Source organism: Lepidochelys kempii, chromosome 6 (assembly GCF_965140265.1).
Source record: "Lepidochelys kempii isolate rLepKem1 chromosome 6, rLepKem1.hap2, whole genome shotgun sequence".
Taxonomy (NCBI): domain Eukaryota; kingdom Metazoa; phylum Chordata; order Testudines; family Cheloniidae; genus Lepidochelys; species Lepidochelys kempii.
The window spans coordinates 51,642,128-51,663,627 of NC_133261.1; the positions used below are offsets into that span (position 1 = coordinate 51,642,128).

The 21,500-nt window shown below is 38.8% G+C and overlaps 1 protein-coding gene across 4 annotated transcripts in view; it reads right to left on the reverse strand.

Annotated features, from left to right (window-relative positions):
- LOC140912808 (uncharacterized) overlaps positions 1-21,500 on the reverse strand; it is a 69,058-nt gene that overhangs the window by 8,833 nt on the left and 38,725 nt on the right. For 3 of the 4 annotated variants that reach the window (XM_073347899.1, XM_073347900.1, XM_073347898.1), the window contains exons 20-25: positions 21,301-21,405; positions 10,147-20,985; positions 9,581-9,732; positions 6,745-6,904; positions 3,772-3,924; positions 2,866-3,033 (exon numbers count right to left, since the gene is read on the reverse strand). In XM_073347899.1, coding sequence (XP_073204000.1) covers positions 2,866-3,033; positions 3,772-3,924; positions 6,745-6,904; positions 9,581-9,732; positions 10,147-20,985; positions 21,301-21,405 — 11,577 coding nt within the window. Of the gene's footprint in view, positions 1-2,865; positions 3,034-3,771; positions 3,957-6,744; positions 6,905-9,580; positions 9,733-10,146; positions 20,986-21,300; positions 21,406-21,500 lie in introns of those variants that run through there. The other variant, XM_073347901.1, reaches the window with a different exon arrangement.

The following is a 21,500-nucleotide window of genomic DNA, read 5'->3' on the forward strand; positions in this document are numbered from 1 at the left end:
CAGGAAGTGGGGTGCAAGGTTTTGGGAAGTATTTTGGGGGGAAGGACGCGTCCAAACAGCTCTTCCCCAGTAACCAGTATTAGTTTGGTGGTGGTAGCGGCCAGTCCAAGGACAACGGGTGGAATATTTTGTACCTTGGGGAAGTTTTGACCTAAGCTGGTAAAGATAAGCTTAGGAGGTTTTTCATGCAGATCCCCACATCTGTACCCTAGAGTTCAGAGTGGGGGAGGAACTTTGACAGCATGTCACACTGCTCAAAAACAAATTAGCACGTTCATAGGTAAGTTTAGCCGAAGTTGGCTATGATAGTGCTCATTCTAAGATCAATCTTAGATGATCCATGATATGATACAAGTGCAATAGAGGCTAAGTGTACGACTCCTTCAACATTGCTTTTTTCAACATCATCTCCACCACTTTCCCACACAGGTCACCTATTTGGCAGCTAGCTTTTCAGGGGACTTGCTGCATCCTGCACTGGTTCTGTGGACGAAGGGAAAGCAGTGGATGTATTGTTTCTTGACTTTAGCAAAGCTTTTGACACGGTCTCCCACAGTATTCTTGTCAGCAAGTTAAGGAAGTATGGGCTGGATGAATGCACTATAAGGTGGGTAGAAAGCTGCCTAGATTGTCGGGCTCAACGGGTAGTGATCAATGGCTCCATGTCTAGTTGGCAGCCGGTGTCAAGTGGAGTGCCCCAAGGGTCGGTCCTGGGGCCGGTTTTATTCAATATCTTCATAAATGATCTGGAGGATGGTGTGGATTGCACTCTCAGCAAATTTGCGGATGATACTAAACTGGGAGGAGTGGTAGATACGCTGGAGGGGAGGGATAGGATACAGAAGGACCTAGACAAATTGGAGGATTGGGCCAAAAGAAATCTGATGAGGTTCAATAAGGATAAGTGCAGGGTCCTGCACTTAGGACGGAAGAACCCAATGCACAGCTACAGACTAGGGACCGAATGGCTAGGCAGCAGTTCTGCGGAAAAGGACCTAGGGGTGACAGTGGACGAGAAGCTGGATATGAGTCAGCAGTGTGCCCTTGTTGCCAAGAAGGCCAATGGCATTTTGGGATGTATAAGTAGGGGCATAGCGAGCAGATCGAGGGACGTGATCGTTCCCCTCTATTCAACATTGGTGAGGCCTCATCTGGAGTACTGTGTCCAGTTTTGGGTCCCACACTTCAAGAAGGATGTGGATAAATGGGAGAGAGTCCAGCGAAGGGCAACAAAAATGATTAGGGGACTGGAACACATGACTTATGAGGAGAGGCTGAGGGAGCTGGGATTGTTTAGCCTGCAGAAGAGAAGAATGAGGGGGGATTTGATAGCTGCTTTCAACTACCTGAAAGGGGGTTCCAAAGAGGATGGCTCTAGACTGTTCTCAATGGTAGCAGATGACAGAACGAGGAGTAATGGTCTCAAGTTGCAGTGGGGGAGGTTTAGATTGGATATTAGGAAAAACTTTTTCACTAGGAGGGTGGTGAAACACTGGAATGCGTTACCTAGGGAGGGGGTAGAATCTCCTTCCTTAGAGGTTTTTAAGGTCAGGCTTGACAAAGCCCTGGCTGGGATGATTTAACTGGGAATTGGTCCTGCTTTGAGCAGGGGGTTGGACTAGATGACCTTCTGGGGTCCCTTCCAACCCTGATATTCTATGATTCTATGATTCTTTAAATGAGATAAAAATCATAAGATCCATTCCTTTAAACACTCCAGAGACAGAACTTGCATTCGTTTTTAAAAAAAACAAACAAACTGTCTGTAGCATGGAAACAGTTTACAATTACAAAGACAAGTAAATCTGTGAACCCTAACAAGAGAAATCAAGTTCCAGTGACCGTAAGTAAAGCTGCATATCGCTACAAAAACAAGAGCGCTATTTTCCTTACCTCATAACTGAAACATGAATCAGCAAAAATACCAATACCATATGAGCTGTTTACATCATATTAAGACTACAGCAGGCGCGGGCAAACTTTTTGGTCCGAGAGCCGCATCGGGTTTTGGAAATTGTATGGAAGGCTGGTTAGGGGAGGGGGTCGTGGCCCAGCCCCCACCTCCTATCCGCCACCACCCCCTCAAGACTCCTGCCCCATCCAACCCCCCCGACCGCACCCGGACCCCCACCCCCTCCAACCCCTCCTCTCATTTCTGACTGCCCCCCTGGGACCCCTGCCCCATCCAACCACCCCTTCTCCCTGTCCCCTGACCGCCCCATCCAACCCGTCCTCTCATTCCTTACTGCCCCCCCCCAGGACCCCTGCCCCATCCAACCACCCCTTCTCCCTGTCCTCTGACTGCCCTCTGCTGCCCCATCCAACCCCCACTCCTTCCTGACTGCCCCCCTGGGACCTCTGCCCCCATTCAACCCCCTGTTCCCGCCCCAATCCATATCTACACCCCTGCCCTCTGACCACCAGCCCACACCCCGCTCCCTTCCCCCCTACCGCACTGCCTGGAGCACTGGTGGTTGGCGGCATTACAGCCGCACCGCCCGGCTGGAGCGGGGCCACTCCGCTGCCACCACCCCGCAGCACAGAGCACTGGGGCAGACCGGGCTCTGCAGCTGCACTGCCCCAGGAGCTCACAGCCCTGCCACCCAGAGCGTTGCTCTGGTGGCGGAGCGAGGTGAGGCTGTGCGGGAGGGAGAACAGCGGGGAGGGGCCGGGGACAGCCTCCCGGGGCAGGAGCTCAGGGACCAGGCAGGAGGGTCCCGCAGGCCATGTGGCCCGTGGGCAGTAGTTTGCCCACCTCTGCACTAGAGGAGAACTAGGAAAGATCACAACCCTTTAAAATCAGGAGTTGGGTCATGAGACTAAAAAGATAGCAGAGAGAAAAAAACCTTACTATGTTCACTTTACCTGAGCAGTATCTTGGAAGGAACTAACTTGCACTGTCTGGTATTCCCTTTCAAGTCTGAAATAACGATTTTGCAGATCAGTGTAACGCAGTTGATTCTCTCTTAGAGTCTGGGATACTGTCTTCAATTGGGCAGACAATACAGCATTCTCTTCTACTGAATGGATTACCTGAAACAATTCAGCCTTTCAAAACAAGAGCTAAGAATTCTCTCTCTAAAGAGATATACTGTAGAGATGAGATTTATAGTTAAGAGCAATTGTATACAGGCTGAAAAACGTGCATCAACAGACACTGTGATGGCAAAGACACAGGTTGACAATTTTCAAAAGAAAACAAAGGAAAGATTTTAAAGGGATCCTTTTCCAAAGATCATCTATAAACATACATGTACAAATAGAGTTTTGCTCACAAAATGGTGCAAGATAGAAAACTTCACACACAACTGCTTGTGCATACATGTTTGCCTGATTTATAATTGCAACTGGATTTCCCTGCTGATTTTATGGATGCATTTTTAAGGTACTTTGAAAATTTGACACAATATGGCTCAAATACTGTACTAAGTGTGGAGGAATTTCCACTGATCCCGTCTTAACTGTAGTCTTTTTTGCTTTGAATGTGATATAGTTTTTTTGCTGCAACTTCTGCATTGCAAACTGTGGAGGTCAAGTGGACCTGTCTCAGTCAAACAACAGCTATAGTTCAAAGATATTCTAGATTTTTAGCTTATCAGTTCCACTCTGAGCCAATTATGTTGTGTGATCTAATGTTGTAGTAATATAAACACACAGTACACAAATTAAATATGTCCTCTTCCCAGATTCAGGTAGATGAAAATATTTCTATATTAACATTAGCTATGCTCCACATTTATCCAGAGGAGTCACAGCAATCTCCTTCCCTACCTTTGAGTTCATCTGCTGGAAACGCAGCTCCCTCTGGTGCATCTCCTGAAGACAGCGTTGCAGTTCATTCTGAAGCTGGCTCCTTTCAGCTAAAAGATGTTTCACTTGCTCAGGACTGTTCGTACTTCCGACCAGAGTGGCTGTTTCTAATGGCTTAAACACCACCCAAAAATTCAAGGTTAAATCTACAGAAATTGATAATGATATAGAATCCATTGTTTTAACACACATTTTAAATCAGTGATGTCTACAGTCCCATTATTATTTCCCTTTCACAAGCCTGTCCCAAGTTTCCAATGAAAACTGTTTTTATTTACATAAACCAGTGGTCCCCAAACTGTGGGGCACTCCCCCCTACCCCCGCAAGGGGGCCCAGGCCAACCCCACAGGGGGTTGGGAGGAGTGGGCATGGAGGGAGTGCCACCCAGCCCCGCTCTGCCCCCAGCTCCATTCTGGCCCCACCCCCAGTGACAGCTCTGCTCCTGGCCCCAGCCACAGCTCCAACCACAGCCCTAGCTGTGGCCTTCAGCCCCGACTCCTGACCACAGCCCCAGCCCTGACCATGGCTCTGCTCTCGGGTGTGGCGCAGACAGGTTCTATTATGTGTAAGGAGGGGTTCAACACAAAAATGTTTAGGGAACACTGACATAAACTAACATCCCACTGGTGTTTCCAATCCACCCACTGCGACACTGAGAACATGAAGAGAAAATGACTCTAAACAAATGAGACTAACTTCACTGATTTTAAGTGTTTAAGTGAAGCAAAACACAGAATATGAACGAAAGCATTTTTAAAGTTCTATCCGTTTTTAGTAACACTGATAAAGAAAGGTGGTTATTTTGAAAGTATGCATTTAAAGCAGACAGTATCCCTTTACAAAAATATACCATCACTCATTACACTGTCTCATAGAAGTTGAGCCGTGTCCATCTCTATTTGGCCTGCTAGTCTACAATCCTATCCAACTCCAACAATGAAGGGCAGTGTCCTACCTATCATTTCTAGTACCAGTTTTACATATATAATCATACAATAGGCCTTCTACCACTTCCTTCAGGATACTATTCCAGACTCCAGCAATCATCACTGTTAGAATGTTTTTCATATTACTCATGATTTGATGATCAAAAATGGTTAGCATGCAATAGTCTTAATCTTGGCTACTAACTCTTATTGTCATTAGCCAAATTAGAAGGTTAACCTACTCCAACTTTCCTTTGGGTCAGAAACATCAAAGATGACATTAGGTTAAAATCACACTTTTCCTTAGATCGTTATTGTTCATACACAAGATCTGAGGAACAGAAGAATTACCAGACTAGATGAGATCCGTGGTCCATCTAGTTCTGTATTCTGTCTGCAACAGCAGTCACTACCAGATACTTCAGAGGAAGGTGTAAGAAACTTTGCATTGGACACATGTGGGATAATTTCCCCCTCACATCTGGTCTCTGCCTGATTTCCAACAATTAGAGATTGGCTTACACCCTGAAACATGAGGTTTAATATCCCTTCCAACATCTGTTAATATTTATAGCTCTAGATGTTCTTGTAAACCATATAAATGACCAATCCCTTTTGGAATTTTGCTAAGTATTTTGGCCTCAATAACAGAGTGTAGCAATGAGTTTCTCAACTTAACTAAATTTTGTGTGAAACAGAATTTGCCACCTTTTAATTTCACCTTGTTCTTGGGGCATGAGAAGGGAGAACAGAAGCCCCTGATTTACTTTTGTATACCATTCATTATTTTATATACTTTTATCATGTTCCCTCCTATTTGTTTCTTTTCTTATGCAAACAATCTCTCTTCCTAAGAGCAACGCCTTTGATCATTACTATCACCCTCTTTAGTTCTGCAACATTCTTTATGAGATGGGGTGACCAGTACTGCACATGATATTCCAGATGAGGCCACACACCACTGATTTATATAAAGATATGGTAATATTTTCACTATCATTCTCCATCTCCTTCCTTATGCAGCCTAGCATCTTGTTAGTTTCTCTGTCCTCAACAGCCCAATGAACAGAGCTCTTAATTGAGCTGTTCACAATGACAACCAGGTCATTCTTGATTTGATACAGTTAATTCAGAATCCTGTAAGGTGGAAAACTAGTTTCATATTTTCTCTCCAATGTGCATTATTTTGCATTTATCAGCACAGAACTGCATCTGCCATTGTGTCGCCCATTCACCTAATTTGGTTAGCTCCCTCTGAAGTTTCTCTCTGGACTGGTCTAAATAACCTTCGTATAATCTGCAAATTTTGCTGCCTTCCCGCCTCACTCCCCTTTCTAGATCGTTAATAAAGACATTAAGTAACACTGGACCTCACACAGAACTTTGAACCATTCCACTGTTAATGTTTGGCCAAGATAAAAATTAACCATTTATTACTAACTCTTTGTTTTCTGTTTCTTCGCCAGTTTTTGACCCATGACAATACTTTGCTTCTTACCACATGACTATTTATTATTTATATTATTGTAGCACTTAGGAGCCTAGTCATGGACCAAGACCCCATTGTGCTAGGTGTGTATAAACACTTCGTTTTTTTAGTAGACTTTTGTGAGGTACCCTGTCAAAGACTTTTTTACAGTCTAATTTTGTCAATTAGTTTTCCTTTATCCACTGCTTTACTGAGACATTCAAAGAACTCTTACAAATTAACAAGATATGATTTTCCTTTGCTTAAACCATTAAACCCAATACATCATGATCTCCAGACATTTTACTATTCTATTTTTAATGACTGATTCAACCAGGTACAGATGTTAGCCTTATTGATCTGTAAATCGCTGGATCACCCCTTGAGCTTTATTTAAATATACATACAATATTTGCTATCCTCCAATGCTCTGACTTCATAGTTTGTCAGTTCTCTTTCTAGAAACAGCTTTCAAGATTAAAAATATTAATTGACCAAGTGCTTTTGTTTGATTTTTTTTAAAAATTTGGTTTGTTTACCTTGATTGGGTAATTGCTACCAATGGACACAGATTCCTTAACAATCACTTCATGCTGTAATTTCTGTAATTCTGCAATCTGCCGGTCCTTGTCTGCAACAGCCATCTGGTACTGATTTCGTAGCGCTTGGGACTCTGTCAGCAGGAGGTTTTTTTCCATTCTGAACACAAAATATTAAACGAGCTGTTAATTATTACATACTGAATAAAAGTTAATGTGAAGAATGAAGCTGGCCTCACTGATTTTGAAAAACTCCATGTTGTGCACACACTCACAGATCAGTAGCTGAAAATACACATCCATGCTCCATCTCTTCAAAGACTTCTGCTGTTAGAAAGCCTAGAGAACAAGGCAAGGAAAAACATACTGCATATACTTTGCTGACAAGGTGAGAGATAGTGATGCTGGCAGATCAGGTGTCAGCTCAAGCCATGGCCCCAGGCCTCTCTGAACACTTAGAAATGCACAGCTGGAAACCAGTCTTGCTTACCTGTGAGTTAGCACTATCAAAATAGATATTAAATGCTAAGTTGATAAGCAGATGTTTAGACTTTATAAAATGATTGCAGGATGCTGCATATACTGATCTCACTTATAACCTCTCTAGCCCATGGTGTAGTTATACTGAGTATTTGCACTGTAATCCTCTGTAATTGTATAATGTACTAAACAGGAAAAGAATAATTAAGGTAAAGGGCTCATCTTGCATACTACATGACCCAATAAAGCCAAATGAGGTATTGTGTAGCATCAAAGGAGAGAAAAGCCCTGTTGGTTGCATTCCTAATTACCTCCAGGAATGAGAGACTTACACATGAACTCATCCCATCAGTTTAGACTCTGGAGTGGAGGGAATAAAAATCTTTGACAAGGAGAAACTGAATCTTTTATGCTGTCTGGGGCAAAGATTTCTAAAAATAGCAAGGAGTCCCATGCTGCTTGGCATGGGTTAGCCCTGAAAGACATTTTGAATTGACAAATTACTACAACTTTACCACGTTTTGAATCATAGACAAACTCATTTCTGTATAGATGCTTGCTTGCACCTGTAACTAACTCTTTCATTTCTTTTTCCTAGTTAATAAACCTTTAGTTAGTTTATCACAAGACTGGCTACAAGCATAGTCTTTGGTGTGAGATCTAAGGTACAGATTTACCTGGAGTAAGTGACTGGTCTCTTGGGACTGGGAACAAACTAAGCATTTTGTGATCTTTGGTGTAAATGACCATTTATCACACTGTCCAGCCTGCCTGGGTGGCAAGATGGACTGAAGTGTCCAAAGGGATTGTTTATGACTCCATTATAAGACTATTGTTGTACTTTGGGAGTTCATGTTTATTACTGGGTTGGTGATATCTAATTATCGAACATACAACCAGTTTGGGGCATCTGCCCTGCTTTCTGACAGTCTTTCCTAAGATTGGCACTTTTGGTCATGAACCTCTCCATACAGCACGACAGACATAATGAAGGCGTCTACTAAACTTTAAATGTACTGAAATCCTGATGACCTGGATAACTTTCATGCAGACTCAAATCACTTTACTAAGGAAACAAATTGTATCTCTGGGCAACAGTGTCATGGACGACATCAGGGGAGTGCAAACCCTTCCCACTTAAGATTGAAAGTCATTTGTGAGCTATGTAAGGGAACTGGTGGGCAGGTTACTTTGGAATGCTCTTCGTTCACATCGCCCAGTGATTAAATCTCATTGCTAGAATTAGGTTTGATAGATTCATGTCTGTTGGCAAGTATTTACTAGTACCAAAGTGGGGTTGGGCCTCAGCTTGTCAGCAACAGGAGAACTCCAATCTCAAGGAAAGGAACTATTTCTTATAAAAACACTGAGATCCTTTATTTGAACCAAAATATCATTAAGATGAGATGGCTTCCAATAACCACTGGGAAATGCACTAGGTCACTGCATACCAGTCTCAGATACACAGAGTCCAAATGGCTTCTGCTGAAATGAACCATCCCAATCCATTTCTCACATCCAATTGTATGGATGAGTCTTAGCCAGTTAGAGACAGAAAAAAAACCCTGTGAATTTCAACGTGTCCTTTCTCACAGGCTTGAACTAGAAATACACCCTGACCGGCATCCTAACAAACATTCAGATCCAGTGGGGTGCCTCCTGAGGGGTGCTAACCATTTAAAAAATTCCCTCTGGTTTCTATCAAGGTGAAGGGCACCCAGTTCCCAAAGGATCAGGTCCAAAGTTTACATATACCCATGTAGCGCCAAAAAGTTTTCCAAAAGTTTGAGATGTGAACAAAATTCAAGGGAAACCCTGCTGGACCATTAATTCAGCTCAAATCTGAACCTGGGCTGACATTCAGTATTACCATGACTTGAGCTGAGCAGTTTGCACAGCTTACAAACCTTCCAACACCTCAAGCCATCTTATAAGAGCAGCTACTGTTTGTGGGAAATGCATCTTTTGCATAGAAATGATTAACGGTTAACCTTCTAGGGAGAAATATACCTAGTAAAGACATTAACTACAGAGACCCAAAGTAAAATTTTACATATCAAAGCCACCAAACAAGACAGAAAATTCAGCTCCCAAGTAGGCCCATTAGAGTCCTTTATGTTGAGCAAGATTTCACGATATAAAGGAACGAAGTTGATGAGTAGCAAAAGAAAACGGCGCAGAAATAGAATGTTACACATAATGGAAACCATTCTATAGCACTTTTTGGTGAACTGTAAACCTTTTTTGTTTCTTTGTCAGGTAATTGTATAAGGCTGTTTCATTTTGTCTACTGTATCCCACTAAAGATTATTTCATGTAAGCAATGTATACTTTTTGTTCAATCCAATATTTGTACCTTAATCCAGCTAGTTCATTCTGGTATGATGATATCTGTATCTCAGTTTCCTCTTGGAAGGCTTTCGTCTGATGCAAGGCTCTCTCAAGATCATCTACCTTGGTCTTTAGTTTCGCTATCTCAACAGATGCAAGGCTAGCTCCTTCTTTAGCCTACATGAAAAACAGGTTTGGTAAACAAAAATAAAATCTTAATGATAGAAAAATCCCTGTTAGTACCAAAACTGTATTTGTAAAAGCATGGCTTCCTCTCATTCCCCTCTTGTTTGTACTCGTCCCTGTTGTCTAAGATGCCGGTCTGATTCTAATTGTACTTTCCTTATTCAACCTGCATTTTTCTTAATATTTTGCTAAATTAGTAAATTAAAACTTCACAAGTCTCCAAAAGAGACAGACTAACTCCTTGCATTTTTCTTTGAACTTTACATCACACATCTAATCAAAGTTTACCAGTCACTCCCTATCCATCTGAAGTATTTCCAAATTGCTCTTAAGATAATTTATCTCATTGATGCTGTCAGAGGCAATGGGAAATGAAGCCATGCCCTGTTTAGCTTCATGAACTACCTTTGACTTGCTGAGCTCCTGCAGCAATCTGTCTCTGTCATCCTGAAGACTAGCCATGGACTTGGAAAAGGCATCGATCTGCTGAACATAATTCCCACACTCTGAAGAGAGCCTGGTAATCTCAAATTCTTGGGTGGTTAATGTCTTGCACAAATTTTCTATTTCATCAGTGAACTGATCAAGAGTGATCTTATTTTCAGCATCAATAAGCACTGGGTTCAAAAAAGCATGTTCTTTGAGTACAGTGAAGAGATTTGATTTAAAATATTTCAGGTCAGCTTCAAGTTCATCTGCTCTTTTTTTTTCAGACTTGAGTTCAGATGTGTATTTACTCTGAAGTACCCTGAAATCCTCTATTAATCTGTCTCTATCATCTTGCAAAGCAGTCATAGCTTTTCCAAAGGACTCATTTTGGGATCTCAATTTTTTATTCTGAAATTGTGCTTCTAATAGCCTCTTCTCTGAAGATGCATCAGTTTCCTTCCAGAGGAAGTTAGCATTGTGTTCAAATGCTGTCATACTGTATTTATCTTCTACATCTTTTGTATTTTTGCCTACTACATTCTGGACTTCTTGAAACTTATCCTGAAGTTTTTCACAAGGTTGTACACGAGCCTTGAAATCTTTATTCTGATTATGTTGCCCGCTCCCCCTTGTTTGTGGTTTCTCTCCAGATTCAGAAACTAGCTTCTCTTTGTTTATTGATGCAATTAGAAACTCTAAGTCTTTAACTTTGGAAGTTAATTTTTGATTTTCATGTTCTAAAGATTCTGTACTCTCCTTTTGCAATTTATTAGTCAGCTGCATTTCTTTGATTTGTTTTTGAAGATCCATTTTTCCCTGTTCAAGGTTCTTAATGCTATCCAGTTGCTGTTTAAGCAACTCTTTCAACTGATGATCTTTCAGTGACAAAACTTGGTTAAGATCTTCCCTGTACTTTATTAGTTGTGCACTTTGCATTGCATTTTCAGAATGAAGATCATCTATCCGATTCAAAAGTTTTCTTAATTGTTGTTTCAGGGCACCGTTCTCACTAGCACCATTCACTAATAGACTGTCTTTCTGACTTAAAACATTTTGGTGACGATGCTCCAGATCTTTGTATTTAGAAAAGAGATCATCTCTGTCATACTGGAGAGATGACATTGATTTTTTAAAGGCATCAATTTCACTGGCAATCTCAGCCTTATCTTGAATTGCTTTGTCTGCTTTCATCTGGAGATTTTTCAATTCATTTTCCATCCTCTGACAGGCTTCATTAGATTGTTCTCTCTCCTTTTGCAGAGACCTTATCTGCTGTTCATACTCATGAATCTGCTTTCTGTGCTGAGTCTGTATCTGAGTTAGATATCCAGAAATCTCCCCACCCTTAGAAGAAATCAGTAGAGAAATTTCTGTATCTTTGTTGTTCAGCATTACCTTCATTTGCTGAGAAATGGCAATCTGTTTTTCCAACTCTGCATGGGTCTTCTCCTTTTCAAATAGAAGTTGTTGTAATTCCTGTTCTTTTCTAGCAAAATTACTTTCCAATGCTTTTATCTCTCTTCCTGCATCACTACTATTCTCTACAAGATGATTAAGAGAATTATTTTCTTTAAGCAGTGCTTGCAAAGTTTCTTCTTTTGACTGAAGAGCAAACTCCAGTTCTTGTTGTCTGTTGATAAGAGTCACATTTTCTTCCTTTATTCTACACAGCTCACTGTAGTGTTGTGTATCTACAGATTTTTGCCACAAGTGCATTTCATTCTTGGATTCTTCTAACATGGAATACTTAATCTTAAGTTCCTGTATCTGAACCACTTTGTCCTTCATTTCTTCTTGTAAGGACATTATTTTCTTACTACTGTCATCCATCTGTTTCTCTTTATTTTGAATAACCTCTTTGAACTGTATTTCCCAGGTTTTCATTTCACCAATTACCCTGTCCCGGTCATTTTGAAGAGAGGACATACATTTTGTAAAAGCTGCTAATCTGGCCAAAGTTGCATTCAAATCAGCTTGAAGTTTCTTGTTTTGAGAGTCCTTAATGTTGATTTCCTCTTGCAACTGATGAAGCTCACTAACAGCCCTGTCTTTCTCCCTCTGAAGAACATTATGTCTTTCCTCAAGGTTCAACCATTCTCTTTTGTGAACTGTTTTCAGTTGCTCCAGGCCAAGCTCTAATTCTTTCTCACATTCTCTCCTTTGAATTTGTAGTTGGTCTTCTTTCTTCTTAAGTTCTCTTTTCCCACTTAAATTCTCAGCTGTAAGCCTCTCCAGTTCACTCTTTGAATCATCCAGCAAAGCTTTTTGGGAAGAAAGCTTTTCATTCAGATTGTGTATTTCTTCATTTGACTTGGCGAGCTTTTCTGTGGTATTATTTAAATCTTTTTCAAATTTTTCACTCTTTGACTGTGATAATTTCACAGATCTTTGCAAGTCCAGGATCAGTTCCTGGAATTTAATAGAATCTTTTTGCAACTGGTTAATTTCTTGCTGCTTTTCCTTTAAGAGTTCTTGCAATTCTTTAGTTTTGTTTTTTGTACCACTATTGTTCCTCTGGGCACATTTCACTTTCTCCTCAAATGCTTTTACAAGATGCAACTGTTGTTCCTCTTTTTCCCTAATCACACTGCATTTCTCTGCCTTTAAGTCTTCCAACTGTTGAATCAGCAAACTGTTTTGTAACTGTGCAGATTTCAGCCTGTCTGTCAGCTGATCCACGTTTTTTATATGGTTGAGCAACTCTGTCTCCAGAAATTCTCTCTCATTTTTTACTTTGTAAGAAGTTTCTTGCACATTTTCAAGTTCTTCCTGTAGAAGACACTTGTCATCTTCTAAAATCTTAACTCTCTCATTTAAACTAACAATTTCTTGTTTAAGACTTCTAGATTCATTTTCTAACTTTGACAGACAGTTGTTTTTCTGGTCCAAAAATTCTTCAGTTTCTTTAACTCTTTCTGAAATCAATTCTCTCTCCTGCTCTAGGATGCGCATATTTCTCTCTTTTACTGAAATATCATCATTTAACAAAGCAATCTGCTTTAATAATGATTCTCTTTCATTTAATACATCGCTGATTTTAGACTGCATATCAGTCTGGGACACTTCCATTTGAACTTGCAGGTTTTCCAAAGCTAATTTAGTTACATTCATGTCATTATGAAGGACCTCATTTTCATTCTCAGTTTTCTCTAAAGCCTGCTTTAAGTTTTCAGAAGTGTGTTTCAATTGCTCATTTTCCTCCATTAGCTGCTTGCTCTGCAGAGCAGCTTCATGAAAACGATGCTGGTGTTCTTCCATCCTTGACGCATGTTTACATGTTTGCCTTTCTGCTTCACTCTGTAGTTCATCAATTTCCAATTGTTTGGATTCAGCAAATCGTTTCAATTGGTCCTTTATATCTTTGTTTTCATTAATGACTTCTTGAAGCTGTTTCTCAAGCTCATATTTTTCAGATTCCCTTTCACTGAATCTGTGAATAGCTTCTTGTTTTTCTTTTCTAGTGACATCAATAACCTGCCTCATTTCTGCTACTTTGCTACTGATATTCTCATAGGCTTGCAGAAGTGACTCATATTCTTGCTTTAATTCATTATGTTTAGCTTTCCATCCTGTTAATTCAACTGTCTGAGAATCTTTTAAGGTATTGAGTTGGAAAGAAAAAGCCTCTTTCTCCTGAACTATAGTCTCCATGGTAGATTTAAGACTTTCACATGCAGCAGTTAGGTTTTCATTTTCAGTTAACAGTCTAGCATTTTCAGAAACAAGGGTCTCATCACACAATGAAGAAATAGTATCTGAGTTTTGTTTTTCTCTGCCAAGTTCAGACAACAAGCATTCCAGGGTATATGCTTTATTGGTCAGTTCTTCTTTTTCTAACATTATTCTGTCAATCTGATCTTTCAAAAATTTGTTTTCTTTCAGGGCTTCCTTGCGTGATATTAAGGCTGCTTGGAGCTTTCTTTGGAGACGTTCTCTGGACTTTTCATTGACAGCATTCTTTTGCTCTTGTGGTTGAAACTCATCCACATTTATATTTTTCTCCATCTGCTCTGGAGTTGTTTCTGTTTGTTTCTGAATTTGATATTTTGTTCTTTCTATTAGCTTAGCTCTCCCAGAATGATCATGTTCCAGTGACTGAGTGCAGATGTCTCGGACTTGTAATCTCCCTTGGAGCAAATTAATTTCTGAATGTGACTGTAGCAGTTCCTTGTCAGTGGCATTTTCATCTTTAACTTTCTTGTATAATACCATAGTATTGCTAACTTCAGAAGCTTCTACAGCCTTCTCACGTAGCATACTTAACTCCACCAACAGTTCTTTGTTTTCTTTGCTGAAATGTTTTAATTCCTTTTTCATATTGAGTAATTCTTCATTGGATTTCTCCAAACTGTTGATGAACTCCTCTCTCTCTATCTTCATGTCTTCAAAGGCCATTTTAAAATGTTTGGCTTCTTCCTGGCTTTCCTGTAAACTGAGCTGTAACTGCACAGTTTCTTTCTGTATTTCCTTTTCCTGATCAAACTTATCTTTGAAATCCATTAGAGTACAATGCAGTTCCTTAATTTCCTCATTCTTTTCTGCAACTTGCATATTGGCTTGTTGAAGATCAAACTTCAATTTTTCAGATTCCTTCTGGATAGTCTTGCAATCCTCTACACTCTTTTTAATTACAGTTTCCTTCTCATTATTCATGCATTCAATCATAGTTTTAAGGTCCATTACCTCAGTCTCAGATTTTTCCAACTTTTCTCGCAGTTGACCTATCTCTACGTACAGGCTGTCTTTGTGTTGCTCATAGTGCTGTTCTAGCTGACTCATACAATTCTTCAAGTCTACCATTTCTTCTGTTTTCTCACCAAGTTCAACTGATGTCTCTCTCAACTCATCCTTTAATGTTTTTGTTTCTTCACAAAGTTTTACATAGTCATTACTTAGTTTCTCTAACTCACTGTCTTTCATTGTCATTTCAAACACTGCCTGTTCTGATTCTCCTATGAGATCTTGAATCTCATATTTTTGTTCATCTGATTCCAACTTGTTTTGGACAATAGTTTCTTGTTCTTGAAGTGCTGCTACATGAGACTCCAACTCTTTCTGTAGAGAGTATATTAGCAACTGTTTACAATCAAATTCTTTACACTTTCTTTGATGAACTTCCTGGAGTGCTCTGTGTTCGTTTTTGAGGAGTTCAAAGTCTTTAGTTTGTTCATCAAATTCTGCTACAAGTTTAGCATATTCTCTCTTTTCTCTCTGTAATTTCTTAATATTTTCTTTCCAGGTTAAAAGTGATGCCTGAAGTTTCTTTTGAAAGATTTCTTTATCTCCTTCTGATAGACCTGGCTGACTAACTTCATTATTGAAATCCACAGAATTATTACCAATGTCCCCAGCATAAGATTCTACCAAATCAGTATCTTTCAATAATTCCTCCTCGTCTACAATTTCAGCCTTGAGATTTTCAAGAGTCTCAAGAAGTTGAGAACGTTCCTCTCCATATTCTCTCTCTTTCTCACTAAGTACAGACTGCATGTGAGCAAGCATTGAGTCCTTTTCCTGCATGGACTTTAGATTTTGCTCAGATACTTTTTCTTTTTCAGCAAGGATATCTTTTAACTTTGCAACTATGTCCTCAAGCTGCTCCAAACTGGTTACTTTGGCAGAAAAACTTTCATTCACGTTATTTATCTTGGAATCTTTCTCAAACAGCTGTTGCTTCAGAGTTTCAAGATGGGACTCAAGATCTTTATTTTGTGTTTCAACAAGTTTCAACTGATGTGTTAACTCATCAAGCCTCTTCAATAATTCCTCTGTTTTTTTATGCTCTTTTTCTATTTCTTCCTGTCCAATCCTTTCAAGTTTTCCAATTTTTTGCATTAGGTCTTTTCTTATTATCAATGCAGCTTGAAGCTTCTTTTTCAGGATCTCTTTTTCCTTAACTAGTTTCTCAAGATTAAACTGCAGCTGTTCTTTTTCACTCATTAAGTCTTTAAATGCAGTTTCTTTGATGCTTAATTTAACCTGATTATGTTGCAGTTCTGTCTTACAATCTTCAAGTTGCTGGGATAATCTATTAATATTTTCTACTGAATTACTCTGAAAAGCTTCCAAATGCTGTAGTTTGGTGTCTAATATACTTCGCTCTTCAGAAAACTTCTTCATTTCATTAGACATGGATTCCACGATTTGAGCAACAAAACAATCCTTTTCTTTCAGCTGCTGATTTAGAGCAGAAATTATATCGTTCTGCTGGTCAGTCTGTGAAGTTAAATTTTCTACACTCAGGTCTTTTTTCTCCATTTCTTCTAGGAGACGCACTATTTTTTTATCTTCGATGTTCAACTTCTCATGACTGATTTGGAGTTCTTTTTCTGATTTATGTAGCTTCTCTTGAAGCAATTTAACTTCCTTGTTCATTTCTGCTAATAATTTTTCTCTTTCTTCCACAAAAGACTGTTGTTTATACAACGTGTCTTTGACAGTGGCCATTTCTTTTGATAGACATTCAATTTCAGAATGACAGGTATTCTTCACCTTTTCAAGATCATTCTGCAACAGCTCCTTTTCTTTCTCTATCGAATGCATACTTTTTAACTTATCTTTTATAATATCCATTTCTTTCTCCTTTTCTAAAAGAAGCAGTTGAAATTCCTGTCCTTCCGTTTCTTTGCTCAGAATAGTGGATACCATGGCAGAGAATTTTTCCAGTTTAGTTTTACTACTACTAACCTGCTGACCAACATCTGAAGTCTCTGCATCCTTTTCTTTGAAGAAGTGTCTACTACTAAGTAATGCAGATAGGCTTTCAGTTAGCTCCTCTTTTATAACATCCAGTTCTTGTTGTAAAGACTGGATTTTACCATCCTTTGGTTTCATTTCACTTTCTAAACTGCTCAGCTGCTCTTTAAGAATGGAATTTTGCTGAGTTGCCCTATCAAATTCTGTTACCCACTTGTTTTCTGACTCAATTAGACTTTGTTCTAACTTTTCAATTTTAAGCTTTAATTCAGAGACTTCTTCACCCTTCACACTAACCTGCAGCTGTAACTGCTCTTTTTCATTCTTCATCTTCAGTTTGACAGCATCTATCTGCATTCTTGAGTAATTCTCAGTGACTTCTAGTTTTTCATGAATTTCTTGCAGTTCTTCTGTTTTTTGCTGTAACCGATTTTGGTATGTAATAAGTTCTTTGTTTTCTACAGTAAACTTATCAATAGTCTCTTGTAAGAGAATTTTCTCCTTTGCTAAAGAATCCACCTGTTGCTGCAATCTCTCTATTAAAAGAGCGCTGTCACGGCAGTCTTGAGAGGATTTGGAACGTACATTGTTCAGCTCAGACTTTAAATGTTCAATATTTTTAGCCTGTTCAGTGCATTGCATATAGAGAGTCTGTAAAGTTAATTCTTTTTGCTGTGTATCTTGTTTCCATATATTTATTTGGTCCTGTGCTTTCTGATGTTCACGTTTTACAGAGTCCAGATCAACTGTCAGAGAATCAATTTTCTTCTGGTTAATAGCAAAACTGTCATCTTTTTCCTGCAAAACACTAGTAAGGCTTTTCACAGCTGCAGCACTTTTCTCTAGTTCCTCTCTAAGCATCTCTATCTCATTAGTAAGAGCACAAATGTTGCTCTCTGCCAGCTGTATACTGACATCTTTTTCGTTTAACGAATTAAGTAGCCCAGCTATAACTTCCTCCTTCTTACTAAGTGATACATTAAGTGTGTTTCTTTGCTCGTACTGAGCTGCAATTTTTTCCTGCAGATATAAGAAAGCATTTTCTTTTTCCTGTGCCAGTTCTTTGGACTTTTGTATTTCTTGTGTCAGTTCATGCATCTGACTCTGAAGCTGAGAAACTAACTGTATCTTCTTTTCATCTTCACTAGATTTGTCACTTAGCTTTTTGAGGAGGCTTGTTTTTTCTACAAGAGAAGATTCTTTTTCTAGCATGGACTGGCTAATATCATTTATTACTTTCTTCTGATCATTTATCTCTTTTTCTAGTTTTAGTGTGACTTCTTCCAGATCTGTAGCCTGGTTCTTTAAGACCTCACATTCTCTCTCTTTGTCATGAAGATCTGTCTTCAATTTATCATTGACTAATATGGCATTATTGACAGCCAATTCCTTCTCTAGAACAATTGTTTTTAACTGTTCTGCTTCAGAGGTCAAAGACTCAAACTGTTTTTGCTGCATACAGGAAGACTCCTGTATTTCAGAAATGTGTGCTTTCAAATTAACATATTCATCTATCTTTTGCTTTAAAGACTCATCTTTCTGTGTAACTGACTGATTCAATTCTGCTGTTTTTTCCATCATATTTTTAAGCTGACACTGAAGGTCAGAAATTATCTCCATATTCTCAGACAGTTGAAATCTAAGCAAATCAGATTCCTCAGATTTATCTTTAAACAACTTTAAATCTTGGGCTTGCTTCTTAAATTCATTCTCTTTTTCTTGTGCTGCCTGTCTAAGCTGACTGGTTTCAGAGCTCAAAGCTTGTACCTGGTTTTGCAAATCTGAAATTATTTTCAAATGCTGCCCTTCTCCTGCCACTTTCTTTTCTTTCATTTGCTGAATCAAAGCTTCCTTCTCAGAAAGGAGAGCTTCTTTTTCCTCAACACCAATTTTTAATTTTTCATTTTCAATGGTTAGGCTATCAATTTGGTGCTTCAAAGCTAAAATATTATAATCTTGCTGAGACACGTGTGAAGTCAAGGCAGTTATTTCATCTGACTTTTTCATTACTGCAGCATTAACTGTTTCAACATCTACTTTCAATTTTTCATTTTCTAGGTTTAGTATGTGTGCTTGGTGCTTAACTGACACAATTTCTGACTGGTGCTGCGTCAACTGAGACTGAAGATCAGCACACTCACTTGACTTTTTGCTGCATATAACTGAAATGTCTTCCTTTTCATGTTTTAGCACATCCCCTTCTTTCCTTAGTAGTTCTACTTGGTTATTTAACATTGCACTTTTTTCAGTTTTCTCAGCAACCTGCTTACGTAGATTCTCAAGCTCTACATCTTGATTTTTTATAGTAAGAGCTCTCTCTTCCAGCGACTGAGATAACTTTATATTTGCCTCCTTAAGCTTTCGAACTTCATTCTGTAACTTTTCCATATCAACTTTATTTTCCTCTACTTGCTTACGTAAGGAAACATTATGAAGGATTTGTTCTTCTTTAGCTTCAAAATCTACAGTTATGTCTTGAATTTGTTTTTGTAATAATAATATTTTTTCCTCACTCTGGCTGAGCTGTTGGAGTAGCGTGTTACATTCAGTCAGCTTATTATTTAGCATTTCTTCTTTTTCTACTTCTCTGTCTTCCGCATCCTTCAACTGAATGACGAATGATTGTATTTGTTCATGTAATTGTTGTGTCAGCTCCCTGCTTTCAGATAGCTGATTGGTTAGCACATTGCATTCCTTTGTTTTTTCTAGCAGCTGCTCTGTAACTGAATTTTCTTTTTGCTCTACAAGTGTTGAAAGTTGCTCAACCTTTTTCATTAACACTTCTTTATCATAATTTAGCTCTGAAAGTGTTTTTTGGTACTCTGTTTGACTGACAGATATCTTATTCTCCATCTCTGCTACAGCCTTGTTTCTCTTCAACAGCTCACACTCCTTCATGTCCAATAGTTTGGACAAACTCTCATTTTCACTGACTAATTGTTGCTTTTCTTTTTCCACAGCATCTATGATATTTCTCAGATCTTCATTTCCTTTTATTTGCTCTGACAAATCTTTTTCTTTCCCCTCAAGAGCTGCTTGCAACTGCTTATTAATTAAAATAATTGTTTGTGTCTCTGCTTCCATCTTACTAACTATTTCTTGTCTTTCACTTAAGTGGTTCTTAAGTTCTTCAAACTGCATCTCTTTGGCTTTCAGATCTCCAATTAATTTATGTTTAGTCTCTTCACTTTGCTGCTCAACAATCTGAAGTTTTTGCTCTAACGATGTAATCGTCTCTAGTTTCTCTTGTAAAACATTTTTAACTGTTTCTTGATGTTCAGTATGTTCTGCAAGCTGTGTGGATAACTTAGCCAATTCTTCATCTTTAGTTGCAGCTTCCAAAACTAGTTTGTTGTATAAATCTTTAACTGATTTTAACTCCTTCTCAAAACTCTGTTCTTTGTTCTCCTTCTCTTTAAGCAAACTCTTAAGTTTCTCTTTTATAGAGCTGTTTTCATCAAGCTGGGATTTCAAATATTTAGTTTCTTCTCTGTGTTTTGCCTCAGTTTCTTGTAGTTTTTCCAAAGTTTTATTAATTTGTTCTTTCAACAAAGTAATCTGTGACTCACACTCCATGAGCTTGTTATGGTATGTAATCCTGTTGGACTTGATTTCAGAACGTAGATCCTTAATTGTTATGCTGTTCTCACTGATTTGCCTTATCAACTCCTCGTTTTCTTTTGTTTTAGCTTCAGTCTGACTTTTAGATTTCTCCAGTTCCAACCCCATTATATTAGTCTGCTCAGAAAGTACAGAAATCTTCATGCTTGTTTCTCTTATATCAGCTGTTTGAACTTCTTTGAGTAAGTGGGTTTCCCTTTCAGCCTTCGTCAATGCTTCTTCCATCTCTCGTATTTCTTCTTCTTTACACTGGATCTGGTGTTTTAGAATGACAATCTGTTCAGAATAGTCAGTCATATTGGAAGAGAGGGCAGACACTTCTTTGTCTTTTTCCACTAGTACTTCCTTGAGGTTGTCAATTTCTCTTTCACGTCGCTGGAGGTCTTGAATTAGTTGAGATCTCTCCTCTAAATGGTTTGTGTTCAATCTGTCAAGTTCTTCATTTGTCTGGGCAAGTTCAAGTTGCATCAATTCTACCATGGCATCTTGTTTCAAGGTCTAAACATCAAGAAAACAATGTTACAAAATATGCTATAACTTTCACTTAAAGCATTTTAGAGGAAACTGCTCTCCCCCTTATGAGACCAGTACCCAAAGCTAAGTAATCAGTCTCATTTAACAATGCTTGATCTAAAAACCTGTATAATGATAGAGTAACAAATTAACTACGAGTTATTTTAGGATGACTTTCATATTCCAAAAAGTTTAAATGGTGAGCACTTTTAACTCTTACATATTCTGCTAGACAATTATAATAGATCAAGCCAAACTAAGCACATGTAAAACAATTTCCACATCACTTTAACGAGTTACCTTTTCTTTAAATGTGGCAACTTTTCCTGTTAGATCACTGACAGCTATTTTCTGTTCTGTGCACTCCACTTCGTATGCATTGTACTTCTTCAAGACTTCCTCCAACTGAACATAAAAGAAAATTTTCACTGAGATATGTAATTACACAAAAGAAATAATGCCTGCATGTCTGTAAGTTACAATCCTGAATTTAAAGTTTA